The 16126-nt window shown below is 39.2% G+C and overlaps 1 protein-coding gene across 6 annotated transcripts in view; it reads left to right on the plus strand.

Annotated features, from left to right (window-relative positions):
* Positions 1–16126, plus strand: part of AHCYL2 (adenosylhomocysteinase like 2) — a 209616-nt gene that overhangs the window by 144390 nt on the left and 49100 nt on the right. For 2 of the 6 annotated variants that reach the window (XM_017549545.1, XM_017549547.2), the window contains exons 2-3: positions 6738–6849; positions 15617–15760. In XM_017549545.1, the coding sequence (XP_017405034.1) occupies positions 6738–6849; positions 15617–15760 (256 nt within the window). Of the gene's footprint in view, positions 1–3006; positions 3286–6737; positions 6850–15616; positions 15761–16126 lie in introns of those variants that run through there. The other 4 variants (XM_017549546.1, XM_017549549.2, XM_017549550.2 and 1 more) reach the window with 3 other exon arrangements.

Genomic DNA, 16126 nt, shown 5'->3' on the forward strand with positions numbered 1-16126 from the left:
AAAAAAAAAAAAAAAAAGTAGAGATACAGACACATCATTTATAGTATTACTTTATGTACTTTAAAAGGAATTAATTGGTTTCTCTTGGCCTGACCCTCTTTAGGATAAACAGATCTTCTATCCTCTCCATGGGTCCTATTTTTCTTAATGTATTACCTATCTCTTCTTAAGAGCCTTAAGTTATGGAAATCAGAATTAGACCCAGTTTTCTTTAGCTCCTGTGTTGGGGGTAAAGAAAGGATCACCTCAGCCAGACACAGTGGCTCACACCTGTAGTCCCAGCACTTTGGGAGACCAGGATAGGCAGATCACCCGAGGTCAGGAGTTTGAGACCCGCCTAACCAACATGGTGAAACCCCATCTCTACTAAAAAATGCAAAAAAAATTAGCCAGGCGTGGTGGTGTGCGCCTGTAATCCCAGCTACTCAGGAGGCTGAGGCAGGAGAATCACTTGAACCCTGGAGGCGGAGTTTGCAGTGAGTCGAGATTGCACCATTACACTCCAGCCTGGGTGACAAGAGCGAAACTCCGTCTCACAAAAAAAAAAAAAAGAAAAGAAAAGAAAGGATCACCTCATTGTGTTATCTGACCTTTCAAATAACCTTTACTTTTCTGCCTGTGAAGGTGCATCCATGGTTATAGCCATGGATAGGATAAAATGGTCGGTTAAGGAAAGTCAAGAGAATCAAGGCTGCTTTACTCATGCTTGGAGAAAGTGTTAGAGCAGTGGTTCTCAAAGTGTGGTCTTCAGACCAGTAGCATCAGCGCCACCCGGCTGACTTACTCAAAACCTGGGACTTACTCAAAACACAGAATCTTCAACCAGAGAGTTGGAAGCTGACAAAAAAATTTTTTTAATTACAAAATAGAAAAGCATGGGTCCCCTCCAGACCTAATAAGTCAAAAACTCTGGTTGTTAAAATCCAGCAATGTGCTTTAATAAGCTCTCCAGGTGATTTTGACGCAGCAAAAATTTGAGAATTACTGTAATCGATAAAAAACTTATTAAGTGGTAAGGCTTTTCCTGTCACTATCTTAAAATGTCTTCTGGTTATATTTGGTATAGCTGTGCCAGTCCTTCTGGCTCAGGTTATCTGACTTCAGTCATTGGACCAAGGAGTTTCTTTTTACCTGAATGAGGGAAACGGGAACCAGCTTAGTACAGGTGTACTAGGGTAGACATTCTTGTTAGAAGAAGCAGAAGTTTAGAGATTCATCAAGCAAGCAAGTGATCTGTCTCATTTTGTGAAATGATGAGTAAGAGATCAGAATTGCTGTGGGTGATGGTGAACATCCATGTTTGAGTTCAATTAATTTCTGTTTCCATTTCTGGTAGTGGCATTGGGCAAAGTTGCCACTTAAAGAGCTGAGTTCAAATTCTTATATAATTAGGTGTTTTTGAATGGTGACTTGATCAGGGCCCCAAGATTATCTGGATGATGTCATTTCTAAGATGTAATCTGATATGAAAATGAATTTAAAGAATAATTTTAAGTTAAACAAATTTAAAGATAAAAGAAATGATTTGGGGCTAGTACATCTAGGATTAGGGCCAGGGGAGTTCTTTGGTCTTCTGATTAATATCATAAGGTATGATATAGTAGATAAGAGCTTTGGCTCTGGCATAAACACAGGCTTGAATTCCAGTCCCATTGCTTACTTGCTGTGAGACCTTGGACAAATCATGTGTTCTCTCAGAGTTACTTTTTCCTGCTTTGTCAAGTGAGAATAATACTACATACGTCTTAAGATTTTTGTACAAATAATAGAAGTAACATACACAGAACTGTGAATATAGGCACTTACCAAAACTTTCTCGTCCAGAGAAGTCAGTAACAGTATGCAATATGACCTTTTCTCTCTAAATAAAGATTATCCTTAAAAAAAGAATCTGCCGGCTAGGTGTGGTGGCTCATGCCTGTAATCCCAGCACTTTGGGAGGCTGAGGTGGGTGGATCACCTGAGATCTGGAGTTTGAGACCAGCCTGACCAACATGGTAAAAACCACATCTGTACTAAAAATATAAAAAATTAGCTGGGTGTGGTGGCACGTGCCTGTAATCCCAGCTACTTGGGAAGCTGAGGTAGGAGAATCACTTGAACCCAGGAGGCAAAGGTTGTAGTAAGCTGAGATCACGCCATTGCACTCCAGCCTGGGCAAAAAGAGCAAAACTCCATCTCAAAAAAAAAAAAAGAGAATCTACCATTTTATGTCCCTTCCTGTGCTCAACAAGCAGTCTTTTAAGGAAGAAGTCACATCGCTTTCCCCTCAATCTCTGTAGCAGACAGTTAAGTGTAGCTTTCTTCTTCACTCTCTCTTTCAGAAATCAGCAAATAAGTAATGTGATGCTTTGCCCTTTTGCCTGAATATTTGGTATGTCGTAAGGTTGTTGTGATTCTGGGGACTCTGAGGAGATAAGAAGCTTCCCTTTGTAGTCATACCTTCCTTGAGCACACATTTTGTGAAGAAAGCAAACTGGGTCACCCTATGCCAAATCAGCAACAATCTTGAGCTGGGACTAGAAACCAAATGTCAAAACCTGTGTAAAAGATGCACAATTCAGAAGAAGGCAGTGAATTGAGAAAACTGATTTCCTTGGTGACAGGGCTGAAATCAGTGTCCCCAGTCTGGCTAATCCAAGGACACAGAGTGTAGGGTAGGGACTGCCTGAGTACTTGGCACCATTAATTTTTTTTCCTTACTCTTTTAATAAAGTCTCTCATTGTTTTAGTGGCTCTGTAGTTAATTTTTTTCTAATGAGACTAGGTTAACTAAAATCATCTGACGTGGAAAAGGAGGAGGTAAGGTTAAAAAGGAACCTAATTAGCAAGTTAATTATAGCAAGCAAAAAAGTGCAGTGGTTATATAAATAAGCTATTGTTATGCGCATGCAAGTTGGGCCTTGTCAAGGGACTTGCTGAGGTTTAGAGGTCAGAGGATCCATGTAATTAGGTGTTTAGGAAAAAAATAAATAAAAGCAAAACAGCCACCAGAATTAGGAATGGCTGATGCGCCACTACCAGAAATGCCTTATTAAATTGGGGCTGGACTGCTGAAGGGGTTGTTGGAGCTGCTTCAGGGATTCCAAGGAAGAGTAGTCCCCCACCCCCCAGCCCAAAAAGCTGGCTGGAACCAGAGCCAACAGAATTGCTGATGAGGAAAGTTTAAAGGCCTGATCACAAGGGTCCCTGGACCACAGAGGTGGCAGTGGGGCTGGTTATGTCACTATGCTGGGCAGCAAGAAGAAATACATTGTTAATGGCAACTCTGGGATTAAAGCCCAGGTGAGGCTAAGCTCTTATTTACCAGTCTTGCTGCTGCTATAGCCGTTGTTGTAAAAGGCCAGCTGCTTATACTCTTTTTCCCTCCTTTCCTGCTTTCAGCCCTCCCTCTGGCATAAGGTGAGCTACACCTCTTTTAGCAGTCTCTTCCTCCCTTGCCTTAATGCCTGTTGGAATTAGGTAGTTCTCTCTCAAATGGAAAAGAAGGATTACCTTAAAAGACTCTGGTTCCAGACAAGGTAGGAAAGTTAGGGGTAGAATCTACTAAGGTACCACAACTGGGGTGGGTAGATTACAAAACCAATCCCTTACGAAATGGACTGCTGAGTGAAGGATATAATGGCATTTAAATATTGAGGGGAGGCAGGCACCAGGGAGCCACTTGACTCATGTTCTGGTTATCAGAGAAAGATACTTGTTTCTTGGGAAAATTGTGTAACTCATATTTAAGTGGTTAGTCTTGCTCTAATATTTTTCTGTCTTAAAGAAACTTGAATTCAGTGTCTAACCAGTAAGCAAGGTTTTAGAACCCTGTGTTCTAAATGGCGAGAGCCTTGCACAGCCTAGTCCTCTTTGGTACCAAAAGACAGCATGAACTTGTCCTGGGAAGGAGGGATTACTGTAAATAGAAAACGCTATGGAGAAGACAGCTCAGCTCAGAGAAACTGGTTTGAGGTGATAGTGCAGCTAGATAGCTATATGGTTTATTCACTCTGATCCTACAAATCTAGAGAATAAGAGTGACTGGCCCCCTCTAGTGGTATGTGTACACGGTGTGTGTGCATATGCACCCAGACGGGCGTGTACACAGATGTGGTTGTGTTGGGATCGTGTTGAGCATCTGAAACAGAGTTTATTCTTCTTTAAAGGGTACACTGGAAAAGTTAGTGACTCAGTGTGGCCTTTGAAAAGTGCTATTATTATTCCTTTTCCTAGATGGGCTTCTAAAAAAGAATAAAGACATACGACTGTTTTGAACAAGGTTGGTGAAATGGAAGCCACAGTTTGCAGCCTGACTACTGTCCACCTGCCCACCTTTCCACTCTCCCTCTTCTTCTATCTAGCTCTTTTTGCCCTTAAAAAATATTTTAACTTTTGACTTGGTTTATGTTTACCATGTTTACTGAATATTCAACCAAGTGTAGACAGTAAAGATAGAATAGGCTACTTCCGATATATTGATTTAGCACTTCATTGAGTGCCTAGGATTTGTGCCTGAGGATATAAGGGTGAATAAGAATCACAGCTTCTCCCTTCATGGAGCCTGAAGTTTATAGAAAATACAGGTGGGTAGACAGATAGTTACATTCACTGTGATAAGCGCTGTGCTAGGAGAAATGCAATACATGAAAGTTCATGTACGTCATATGGGAGTACATAGAAAGGAAACTTTTTTTTTTTGGAATAAATTGCTAGTTGAGCAAAATAATCATCTTTGTCATTTTCTTTTGTTTGAGAAGAGCTTCTAATCTGATGAGTTTTCCTATTGCTGAAAAAAAATTGCAAGTCCTAAAGCACTTTGCAGGCTTTATTTGTTGTAGCTATGAACATGCTATGAATTCCCGTAAAAGGCAATGTGAAGCTAATTCCATTTGGCAGTGGTCCCTTGTTGCAGTACTCAAGTGACTCATTAGTTACCTCTAACTGCAGGAAGTGGAGCCATCAGTTCCTGCATTCATTTGGGTGTACTGTATGTTCTGCCTGTCAAGGAACCATCTTTTTATCATTAAAGGTAGAGTCACTTGTCAGGTCTTTGATCTTTTTCATTAGACCTTCCTCTGTGCCACGTTGGATCCAGAATAGGCAATTATGCAAACAGAGAAAAAGAAAAGTTATTAGTTGAATAAATTATATGAGCTTTTTTTCCCCAAACAAGTATAGCTTACAAATGACCTTTGATTTGTAAAGTATTATGAAGTATCAGCTGGAACCTCCAACAATAGAAGAAAGATAAAATTGTAAGAAAATCGTTATCAGATTTCATCCAAAGTGCAACCTCCAGAGTATGATCTGGGGTTTATACATACTCAGTCAATTACTCTGCTGCTTCTACATCTATTATAAAGATGAATCTTACTGCTTTTAGGTATTTTATAGTATAAAATACCAAAAAACTGGTATTTACTTACTAGTACTGGAAAGCTATCTAATATATTTTAGAAAAGCTTTAACAAATTAGAGTGGCTACCTGTGAGAGTTACGAGAGCATTGAACTGTAGGGGTTGGGTGGGGAGTGGATTTGTTGAATTTCCTGCTATGTTTCAGTTTACATGCATTGTCTCATTGAACCCTCTCTAAAACCTATGAGGTATAAGTAGTTTTATCTCTGTGTATTTGTGGAAAAATGAGACTCACTAAAGCATCTTGAGCAACATCACACAACTAATGAGTGGCATGGCCAGAATTTGAATGCAGTTCCAGAATGTTCATTCTTAATGAAGAGCCTCTTTAAAAATTATTAAATCATACCATTTCCTGAGATTCTTGAAACCTGAATGCAAGTCATTTTGCCTTTCTGTACCTTGCAATTTTCTCATCTAGATATACAGAGGTTACAAATATGATAGTCTCAAAGATTTTTTCCAGCTTTACTTTTCAGCGAAACTGTAGAAAATAGTTGAATATGACTCAACTTTCTCAAAATTTATTTTAACCAGAATGTCCCATTCTCTATTTGGGGGGAGAGAGGTGTCATGATTTTATTGCAAAAAGCATATAGTCAAAGAGTGGCACATATACAGGCACAGTGGCCCATGCCTGTAATCCCAGCACTTTGGGAGGCTGAGGTGTGTGGATCACTCGAGGTCAGGAGTTCGAGACCAGCTTGGCCAACATGGTGAAACCCCATCTCTACTAAAAATACAAAAATGAGCAGGGCATAGTGGTGTGCACCTGTAATCCCAGCAACTCGAGGTACTGAGGCATGAGAATCGTTTGAACACAGGAGGTGGAGGTTGCAGTGAGCTGAGATCGCTGAGGCAGGAGAATTGATTGAACCCAGAAGGTAGAGGTTGTGGTGAGCCGGGATTGTGCCACTGCACTCCAGCCTGGGTGACAGAGTGAGACTCTGTCTCAGAAACAAAACAAAAAAAAAGAGTGTATCAAAGATTTAAATTTGATTAGAAACACAGTAGGTAAAGAATGAAATATCGCCAGACACAGTAGTCCCAGCTGTGTGAGAGGCTGAGGTGAGAGGATCGCTTGAACCCAGGAGTTCAAGGTCAGCCTGGGCACCATAGAAAGACCCCATCTCTATTTAAAAACAAAAAAAAAACAAAACAAAAAAAAACAATGAAAAAGTATTCCTCTCTTCAAAGAGTCTTAACATTCCAAATATGGATTGATACAATAAGATCAACTGTTGGGAAAGGTGAGAGCCTGTAATACCAAGCCTTGAATCGCTGTGTCAAAATGGAGGTGCTTTTTCTTTATATAACTAGCTTTCTTTTTCTTAGCAGATCCAGTTTGCTGACCAGAAGCAAGAATTCAACAAACGTCCCACCAAAATTGGACGTCGCTCTCTGTCTCGTTCCATTTCTCAGTCATCTACTGACAGCTACAGCTCGGGTGAGTACTGAGCTGCTGTAGACCCAGCTGTTGAGGCTAATAAGTACCAACTCAATGGGACCTCCTGTCTATCCAAGGCTAATTAAGCAAGAGCAAGACTGTGCTTTGAATAAATACTTTGAGTCAAAATTTAGACTAAAATTCTGGGTAGAAGCTTTGCATTTCTCTTGGAAATTCAGAGTGGAGCTTAATAGAGGCCTCCTCTTCCAATAGAAGCAGAAGAGAATGATTAAGGAAATTGAATTCTTTAATCTACTCAGAAGGGTGGGAATATGTAGTTCACTGATGACCTTTCCTAAACAGTATGTGTACATATTCGTGGGTTTTTTTTTTTTTCTTCCTTTAAAAAAAAAAAAAAAGCTCTTCATCTCTCCATCTGATACTTGCAAATTAACAGGGAAACCTCAATTGCCCCAAGAAATAATGAAGACACTGTAGCTAGCTCAAGCAAGTGATCCCTTTGCCTTCTCTCCTAAGCTGTGACATTGGACTTCTTGTTACTCCTTCTATCTGTTGCATTAGCATTAATTCAAATACATGTGCCTTGGGACTGAGTTATCATTGAATGCCAGTTGAGCTGTTACTATGTAGGACCCCTTGAAGGCATCAGCCATTTGTGCTAAACGCTGCCTAATATGAATCTGATTTAATGTGGAGTTAGTTTATTTTGTTCTTGTGTTGGGATGTGGTAGGGAGCCGAGTGTTTGCCCTAGTTACCTCTTCACATTATAAATAGTAATATTCAGTAGAAAATTTTTGTCATGACCTGAAATTTTATTTGTTCTTTGTACAAATAGGAAAATAATATTTGTTATATAAAGTTGAAGAACAGTTGTTTGAGAAACTGTAGCTTTTAGGCTGGGTAGATTATATACTTTTTACATTTCTCTTTTTACTTTCCCCCCCGCAATAACAGTGAATGATATAAAGCATATGACATCACTTCCTATGGATTTTTGTCTAAAGGTACAGAATCTTGTACTACAAGGGGTAGTACAAGATTTGAGACAGGGTCTCACTCTGTCACCCAGGCTGGAGTGCAGTGGCATGGTCACAGCTCACTGCAGCCTTGAGCTCCTGGACTCAAGCAATCCTCCCACCTCAGTCTCCTGAGTAGCTGAGACCACAGGCACCCACCACCATGCCTGCCTAAATTTACAATTATTTTGGGCTCAAGTGATTCTCTCTCCTCAGCCTACCAAAGTGCTGGGATTACAGGCATGAGCCACTGTGCCTGGCTGGGAAACCTATCTTAATCTTATTCTGCTGAAATAAGCAGTGTTGAAAATTCATGAACTGGTTAATGTAACTCTGGAAACCATAATAATTGTGAAAAATGTGAATTGTAAATTTTAAGCTGTGGGTTTGTGCATGTTATCTAAAGATTGATACTGAATAATAATAATACCAAATTTTAACTCCAGCTCAATCTCTCCCCTACAAACTAGATATACATATCCAACTGTGTTCCTGCAGAGGTAATGAATGCCTGCCATCCCACCCAACCCCCATAGGCAGGGAGGGTATTTTAAAAAGATCTATTTACTTGGAAGAGAGTAATTGATGCCCTTGGTTTCTAAGTGAGCGCATAGTGGCTTGGCATAGCTTTTTGGTGAATGATATGGACTGGTATCATCCTGGTAAATTTAGACCTTTTAGATTAAACTATATGAAATTACCCTTTTTATAAGTCAAAAATTGTAAACCTAATATATCTATTTAACGATATTAAGTTTAGGAGCAGGGAGTCAAAACATCCTGGAAATGAAAAAGAACTTAAGATCTCATTCAGCTTCCCACGGGTTGCTGACCTCTCTGAGAGCATTTTAAACCATGGTGTGCGACTTACTATAATTTATCTCCTGTTAAGTTCTTATATAATCCCTGGATTTAAAGATTTTATTTACAATTTGCTAGTTTTGGTTGCCTGATTTAGGGTTATCCCACTGCCCTGGTTACCCTCATCTGGACCTGTTTCAGATTAGGTATTATTTTTAAAATATTATGCCTATCAACACAATATTCTCAATGATCTGAACTAGTGTTAGTTCTGTAAACTCGTGATTTTAAAATGAAACCTAAAATGTTTGCTTCTTTAGCAGCTGCATCACATGCACTGTTGCCTTGTTTTGTTTTTTTATTTTTCCCCTTTGAGTGAATGGTTGTCAAGCCCTTTTAAACAGACTCTGAATAGAAATGCCTACTACCTTGATTCTTGGACTAGGAGTTAGGAGAGACCTAGTTTCTAGTCTTTGATCCATGTTTGATTTGTTGTGTGATGCTGGAAAACTCTTGCTCCTGGCATATTCATAATACAGACAATGGAAAGTTATATAAAATGGTAGAAAAAGAGCTCCATGTGCATCGAATGAAAAGCCAAGAGTAATGGAACTGACTCACCACTCTCTAAATATGAGATGATATATATGCAAATATATGTCAATGAGAACTTGAGGCCCATTTTCAGCATGCATTATAATTTAAATGACTAGGCTGGACACAGTGGCTCACACCTGTAATTCCAGCATTTTGAGAGGCCAAGACAGACAGGTCATCTGAAGTATGAGTTCAAGACCAGCCTGGCCAACATGGTGAAACCCTGTCTCTACAAAAAATATAAAAACTAGCCAGGTGTGGTGGCGCACACCTGTAATTCCAGCTACTCAGGAAGCTGAGGCATGAGAGTTGTTTGAGCCTGGGGGGCAGAGGTTGCAGTGAGCCCAGATTGTGCCACTGTACTCCAGCCTGGGCAACAGAGGAGACTCCATCTCAAAAAATAAATTTTTTTTAATAAAAAAAAAATTTTAATAACTATAGAAATTAACACTGGAAAGCCCCAAAGACTGATCCTTGGACCTCTTCCCTTCTTCCCTTGGACTTTCTCCCTAGATGAACTCATTCAGTCTCACAGGTTTAAATACCATGTATTGGTGTTTGATGCTCATATTTTATCCTCAGCTCAAATCTCTCTGCTATATACATAACTGCCTACTCAGTCCTTTCACTTGAATATTTTATAGATATCTCTTTTTATTTTATTCTATTTTATTTTAAGAGACAGGGTCTTGCTTTATTGTCCAGGCTGGAATGCAGTGGTGCAATCATGGCTCACTGTAACCTCAAACTCTTGGGCTCAGGTAGTCCTCCCACTTCAGCCTCCCCAGTAACTAGGACTACAGATGTGTACCACTACATCCAGCTAATCTTTAAAAACTGTTTTGTAGAGATGGGGGTCTCACTTTGTTGCCTAGGCTGGTCTTGAACTCCTGGCCTCAAGCAATCCTCCTTCCAAAGTGCTGGGATTACAGGCATGAGCCATGGCACCCAGCTCATAGACATCTCAAACCTCTCATGTATTAAAAACTGAGCTCCTTAGTTCCAACCTTACCCATCTTCAGTCTGTTCTCAACACTACAGCCAAATGTATTCTTTTAAAATAAGTCATGTCACATCATTTCACTGCCTAAAACCTTCCAGTGCCTTCCCAGTCTCACTCTTGGTAAAGTCTAAAGTTCTTACAGTGGCCTACATTACATTTCTGTTCACTTCTCTACTTTCCCAAACCTCTTTCCTCCCTGTAATGTTCATTTCATCCTGGCCAAACTAGCCTCCTACTGTTACTTTGAAATGTGCCAAGCACTCTCCTGCTTCAAGACCTTTGTACTTGTTCCCTCTGCCTGGAATGCCTTTTATCCGATACATGCATGGCTGGCTACCTTACCTCCTTCAGTTCTTCATCAAAAATTATCAGCTTCTCATGAATTCTATCCTGGCTACTCTTTTAAATTGTACACAACATGGTGACTATAGTTAATGACAATGTGTTGTATTCTAGAAAATTGCTAGGACAACAGATTTTAAGTGTTCTCACCACCAAAAAATGATAGGGATATGAGATAATGCATATGTTAATTATCTCTGTTGAGCCATTCCACAGTGTGTGCATATCTCAAAACATCATGTTAATACACAAAAATATGTACAATTGTTGTCAATTAAAAATTAATTCATTAGAAATAAATACTATACAGAACCCCACCCAACATTCCCTATCAAATTTTCCTCCTTAATTTTTTTTCGTAGCACCTTATCATATAAAATATATATGTTACTAATATATTTTGGTCTTTTTCCTTCTACTTAAATGCAAGATCCATGAGAGCAGAGATTTTTTTTTTCTGTTTTACATTGCTTTATTCCCAGCACTTAGAACTGTGTTTGACATGTAAGAGGTACTCAATAAATAAATATTGATGAAAGGTGTTCAGAGACATTATATTTTTATACCCTTGTTGAGGTCTCTCATATACTCAGTGTGGGTGAACAACAAAAGAAGGTTATGAGATTTCAAAAAAGATACTTTCCTATCCAGAGTGCTTGTCTTGCTGAAGATACATAGAGGTTTACATAGGCTGTAGCCTCCTCTCCCTTCCTAAAGATCCTAGTACTAAGTTTTGCCATGCTTTCATTTAGGAACCTCTACCAGCTTTTCTTAACCAGGGATCTTCATCTGAATCACAGAACACAGAAAATAATTTTATAGACTTTTCTTAATTCTTGAAAAGATGATACATAACTAGTACCTTTCCAGTCGCGTGGGAGAGAAGTTATCATTATGTACAATGGATGCTTCAAAGTATTAGGACTTAATTCTAGCAGAACCCAGGTTGAAAAGTGCTGCATTAATCCATGAAACTATTTTATAAGAAGCAAACTTCTAAAAACTCTTTCCCTAAGGAGAAAACCTCATAAAAACAAATGAATCAAAACTCTTTTTTCAGTAAGACCATTCTCAGTGATATATTTCCGAATAAACTGTCTTTGCAGTGAGCTAATTGGTTAAGGCTGAGGAGAGAAGACAGGAGTCCCTTCTTCACGATTGGTTCTTTTTTTCCCCAAAATCTACAATTCTTATAAAGTTTGAGATATTTTCAGATTTTTCCAAAGAACAAAGTTTTATTTGTATTTGGGTTGCTAACAGCTTGTTACACATTTCTAGAGTGTTATTCACCAGTGAAGTCTACTATAACGTGACACACAGGTCCCTACTGCTATTTCCATTACCAAATGGATAGGTTAGGCCCAAGAGGAGTTGCCTGACTTAAAATAGCCTAGTAGGACTAATTCAGTCAGGGTTCTGACTGCTTCTTCTCCTAGCAGTAACCCACAGTATCACAGCTGTTGGGAGGTAAAGCTTAATCAGGCTTGAACCATAAAACATATGCATACATGTTCTGTGGGATAGATTGTGGATTCTTGATTCATTATGTTATATTTTGATTTTGGAAAATAATGAAACAAGATAACATCCCATAGTAAAGTTATATTGTACTTCATACTACTTTTCTACCTAGAAACAACCCTTTTGGGTATTATCTCATTTATGCATAAGATTTTTCTGGTGGTAGTTGGGGGAAAGAGAGAGCATGAGGAAAGAGGGAATCTGTTACAGTTTACAGTTGGATAAATTAAAAATTGGTCACTTAACCACTTAGGGTTGAAGCTAGATCTGGGATCTCAGGACTACTTTAGTAGGTTATTGGTTGTTCTTGTTTATTTAAATTATGACTCTGGGCTTTAGAGTATACTGACAATTACAAATATTTTAGAAACTCTGTTCAAGGGAGTTTGTACATATGTTTTGGGTTTCTCTTTATTTTTCTAGGAAGAATCAATGCTATCTCAATTGTCATCATAAGTTTGTTACTTTGTGGCAGAAATAAGTATGGATTCAAAGAATAAATGAGTAAATGTCACTAGTTCAGCAATAACCTTTCTACTGTGTTTTTAGAAGTAATAATACATTATCTTAGTCTGGCTCTGTCAGCCATGTTGTATCCACATATTAGTGCAATCTAGACAACTGATAGCAGTTTTGGTTCTTACCTGATAGCAGGTTCGTATACAGGGCTCTCTGAGGTCGGGCGTGGTGGTTCAAGCCCATAATCCCAGCACTTTGGGAGGCCGAGGCGGGCCGATCACCTGAGGTCAGGCATTTGAGACCAACATGGTGAAATCCCGTCTCTACTAAAAATGCAAAAATTAGCCAGGCGCACTGATGGGCACCTGTAATCCTATCTACTCGGGAAGCTGAGGCAGGAAAATTGCTTGAACTGGGGGGCAGAGGTTGCAGTGAGCTGGGATCATGCCACTGCACTCCAGCCTGGGTGACAGAGTAAGACCCTGTCTCAAAAAAAAGGGGGGTGTTGGGAGGCTCTTTGAAAACAAATATGTTTTGGCTCAAAGAAGAACATTGGTTGAATTAACTGTAACTACTTGACTACTGTTAAGAAAGTAAAATACTTTTTTTTCCAGCTTTTAGAATAGGTAAGTGGTAGAAAGATTTTTTTTTCTTTAAGTTGGGGGGAAAAATGGTGAAGCCAGAAATTGAAATGCTTCCCTTAAGGGAAAATTTTCAAATTTTGTTTTGCTTTTTGGTTTTCTTCTGACTCATCCTTAGAAACTAAAGAGTCATAGGAAGGGGGATCTATTCTGGGTAGAGTTAGGACTCCAGTCTCAACCATTCAGATCACTGCCAGCCAGCCACCTGCTGCTTGGGTAGATTAGTAGGAGATGATAGAGGTATAAAAAAAGAGAAACTGCTAAATGATAATGTATGTATATCATTCTTTTTCCATTCAATATCCTAAAGCTGAGTAAGAACGCTTAAAGATGTTATATCTGGAACTGAATTTAAAATATGTGCAAAAGTGGGTAATACCAGGTATCATTTATTGAGTGCTTAATTACTGTGTGCCAAGCATTGCACTAAGCACTTTACATACATTGTCTTACCTAATCTATTCAACAACTTGACTTTGACAAATCATGTCCTCCTATTATATAGTCTTATGACATCCTGATTTCTGCTTTATAGCACACATTGCAACTGTATTTTTTAAAATCCTCTAAATAATTAATTTTGTAACTAGTTACTTCTTTTTTGACTCACTCACTAGACTGCAAACTCGATGAAGGTTAGGACCATCTATATCTGTAATGTATTTCCAGCACCAAGGCTATGTCTTGTACATAATAGATGCATAATTAAAATTTGAATGAGCAATTGTGTGAATGACTGAACACGTGAATAAATTCACCACTCTTTCAAATGGATTCTGCTATCAGTTCCACTTCATATACCCAGAACCAGAGACTGAGACTTAACCACAGTGGCTCCAGAACACATGATCACTGTATTTAAATGGCCACTGGGAAGCATAAAAATCATCATGACTCCGAAAAAGGATTTGAGATTTCAGGATATTATGAATATGAACACTTTCTTCAAAAGTAATTTTCCTCTAAATCTGGATCAGGATTAGTGATGGCTGTTATCTTTTTATCTCTCAGGTGGTAGAAGCATGGTTCCCCAAGCCTCTAATTTATTAGGTATTTCTGAATATTGATTCATAAAACAAATGACTTCCCAGAAAACTGTTTCTGGGTTCTGTTTCCAAAAGTACTTTGAGCCCTCACTCACCCTAGGAAAGGGAACCATAAACTTTTTGTACAGATTAGCTCCTTTCAAGAACAAAAGTCTCTTTGGGGATTTACTAATTCCCTCACCTCCCCTGGTGCCCATGTTCGTTCCTGTTGCCTCGTGTTAGGACTTTGCTCCAGCTCCAAGAGAGATTCTCAAGCCCCTGCTGTCCAAATAGTGCCATGCCTGATTAACTGGGCAAGGTCAGACTTGCCTTTTACAGCCCTCCCAGAGATAGACCCTTTGCTAAGAAATCTCAGAAATGCCTTAATTCTCTGGATATAAATAGATCAGAGCATCATGGATCCTAGGCACTCTGAACTTTCAGTTTTCTACCCTTAAAAGTGATGGCAGTACTTACTCCATTGAGAGGAGCATTTTCTAGAGAGTGTTTCTTAACCCCTAAGAAAACTTGGGGGTTAGGGAACTATCTTCAGAAACTCAAACACAAATCAGGGAAGGACAGTGCTTCACATAATCTAGCAAATGGTTAGCAACTACAGAACTCTGTGAAGACTAAAAAGACCTCAGCTAAGCATGTGAATAGCAATAGCAGCAGCTGCCTGTTAGCCACGATAAAAAGTTTTAGACCTTTCACACTCTAGGGTATGTTGCTAAATGGATTCGTTATCAGAGCATTTTTTTGTACCAAAAGAGGATTTATTTACTTTTTTGAGAGCCTAAAATGCATAACACAGGACCCACTGAGGCCAGCAAGAAGGGAGAGCACATTGAATACTTCATTGTCGATGTATAATTGGGTCTGCAGGCACAATTCAGCCTCATCAGAGTCAGTCTTAAAAAAGAAAGCTCTGTTATGTCAGACAAATACTTTTTGTGTGGTTCTTAATTACTTTCCCGTGGGTTCCTTGTTTTCTAGGTCTTATCTATTCAGTAATTTCACTAAAACACAAATTATATCAAATACTTAAGCAGCACACAGAGCAGAGTAGCTAGAATCCCCAAAACCCATAGGTTAATGGCCATGATTTTAACCTAATGCTACTGTGGTGTAACCTCTCTCTTTTTGCATATTCAAGTACCTCTGCATGTTCTGAAGATAAAGTTAGCCCTAGATTTCAAGTTAAGGCTATCCAGGGAGAATGTCTTTGGCAGTCTCTTTCATCTTCCCTCTTCTGGCCTGTGTATAGCATGTAGGTGCTTACCAGAGGTAAAAAATTTATATGTTGCTAGATGGCTAGAGAAACCTCAGTTCGCTCCATGGTCCAGAATTTTAGAGGAAGCATTTTTTCCCCCTGAGAGTTTTTTATTCTGTCATTCCAGCGGCTTCATATACAGATAGCTCTGATGATGAGACATCCCCCAGGGACAAGCAGCAAAAGAACTCTAAGGGAAGCAGTGACTTCTGTGTCAAGAACATCAAACAAGCAGAGTTTGGACGAAGAGAAATTGAAATTGCTGAACAAGGTAAAGAAAACAAGCACATTTTCCTTCCCAGCCTGCCTGTGTCTTTTTGTCCATATTAATCCCTTTTTATGTCTGGGGTCTGGTAGCTTGTGAAATTTCTATGTGATAATGAAGAATACTTATAACAAAATAAATATGAACACAGGAAACACTGAGGAACTCTGACAAGTCTGCAAGGAACCCTATATTTAAAAAAAAAAAAAAAAGAGAGAGAGAGGCCAGGCACAGTGGCTCACACCTGTAATCCCAGCACTTTGGGAGGCTGAGGCAGGCGGGTCACATGAGGTCAGGAGTTCAAGACCAGTCTGGCTAACATGGCGAAACCCCATCTCTACTAAAAATATAAAAATTAGCTGGGCATGGTGG

This window comes from Cebus imitator, unplaced genomic scaffold (assembly GCF_001604975.1).
Source record: "Cebus imitator isolate Cc_AM_T3 unplaced genomic scaffold, Cebus_imitator-1.0 Scaffold219, whole genome shotgun sequence".
Lineage (NCBI taxonomy): Eukaryota > Metazoa > Chordata > Mammalia > Primates > Cebidae > Cebus > Cebus imitator.